Source organism: Octodon degus, unplaced genomic scaffold (genome assembly GCF_000260255.1).
Source record: "Octodon degus isolate 3935 unplaced genomic scaffold, OctDeg1.0 scaffold00154, whole genome shotgun sequence".
In the NCBI taxonomy this organism is placed as follows: Eukaryota; Metazoa; Chordata; class Mammalia; order Rodentia; family Octodontidae; genus Octodon; species Octodon degus.
The window spans coordinates 511,904-512,733 of record NW_004524730.1 but is presented as its reverse complement, the minus strand read 5'-3'; the positions used below and the strand labels follow the sequence as shown (position 1 = coordinate 512,733).

The 830-nt window shown below is 30.7% G+C and overlaps 1 protein-coding gene across 1 annotated transcript in view; it reads right to left on the bottom strand.

Annotated features, from left to right (window-relative positions):
* The window catches only part of Efr3a (EFR3 homolog A), a 74,288-nt gene that overhangs the window by 20,683 nt on the left and 52,775 nt on the right, over nucleotides 1-830 (bottom strand). The window contains exon 14 of the mRNA XM_023702604.1: nucleotides 383-544. Within this exon, the coding sequence (XP_023558372.1) occupies nucleotides 383-544 (162 nt within the window). The remainder of the gene's footprint in view (nucleotides 1-382; nucleotides 545-830) is intronic.

The window sequence follows — 830 nt, the reverse complement described above, 5'->3', positions numbered from 1 at the left end:
TATATTCACATAAAAGGTACAAAATACCTTTTAGACATAAAAAAAGCACATGTACTCCAAAGGATACTGTTCTTTTATTATACTACACACAATTGCAGTTAAACAATATGCCATATGTGTTTATTACGTAATGACTAGCTCCCCCACTAGACTGAAACCACAGGTACAGGAACTATGTTTTACTTTTTCATCATAGTACAACCTAGAATGATACTGTGTATATGGTCACTGTTCAATTATTAAAAGAATGTATATGACACAATTTTGAACACTTTAGATTCAAAACTAACAAAAAATTCATGTCCTTCAATAGAGACAACTACTCTTTAAGATGGCATCTTCTTCATAAAGTCTTCTTCCATGAAATGTCATAAGAGCATACCTGTAAGGCAATGGCCAATCGAATGAGATCAATAACCACTTCTTCATTGGCCAGTTCAATCGTTATAAGAGCAAGAGAAGTATAAAGTAGCTCATAGTTTTTCTGAACATTGTCTTCCTCTTTACAGCCCAAATATATATGCCGATATAGCTGTTGCCCATTCTGGAAAGATCAGAAAAGATAATTTTGTTTGAAATTTAACAAACGCAGACTTCACATGAATCTAATCTTCTACAAAGTCATTATGTTATTTCATAACTTATCATGAAAGTAAAGTTAAAGTTCCTAATAGCCAAACTATATTTCAATTATTAATATCAACAGATATGCCAGTATACGAAATGAGAGTTGAAAATTTTGAAAACAAAAGCAGCAAGTAAGAAATAGTTCCCATGTACATAATACAAATGTCTTTATTAGTAATTAGAAAAAATAAAACAAATTAGAG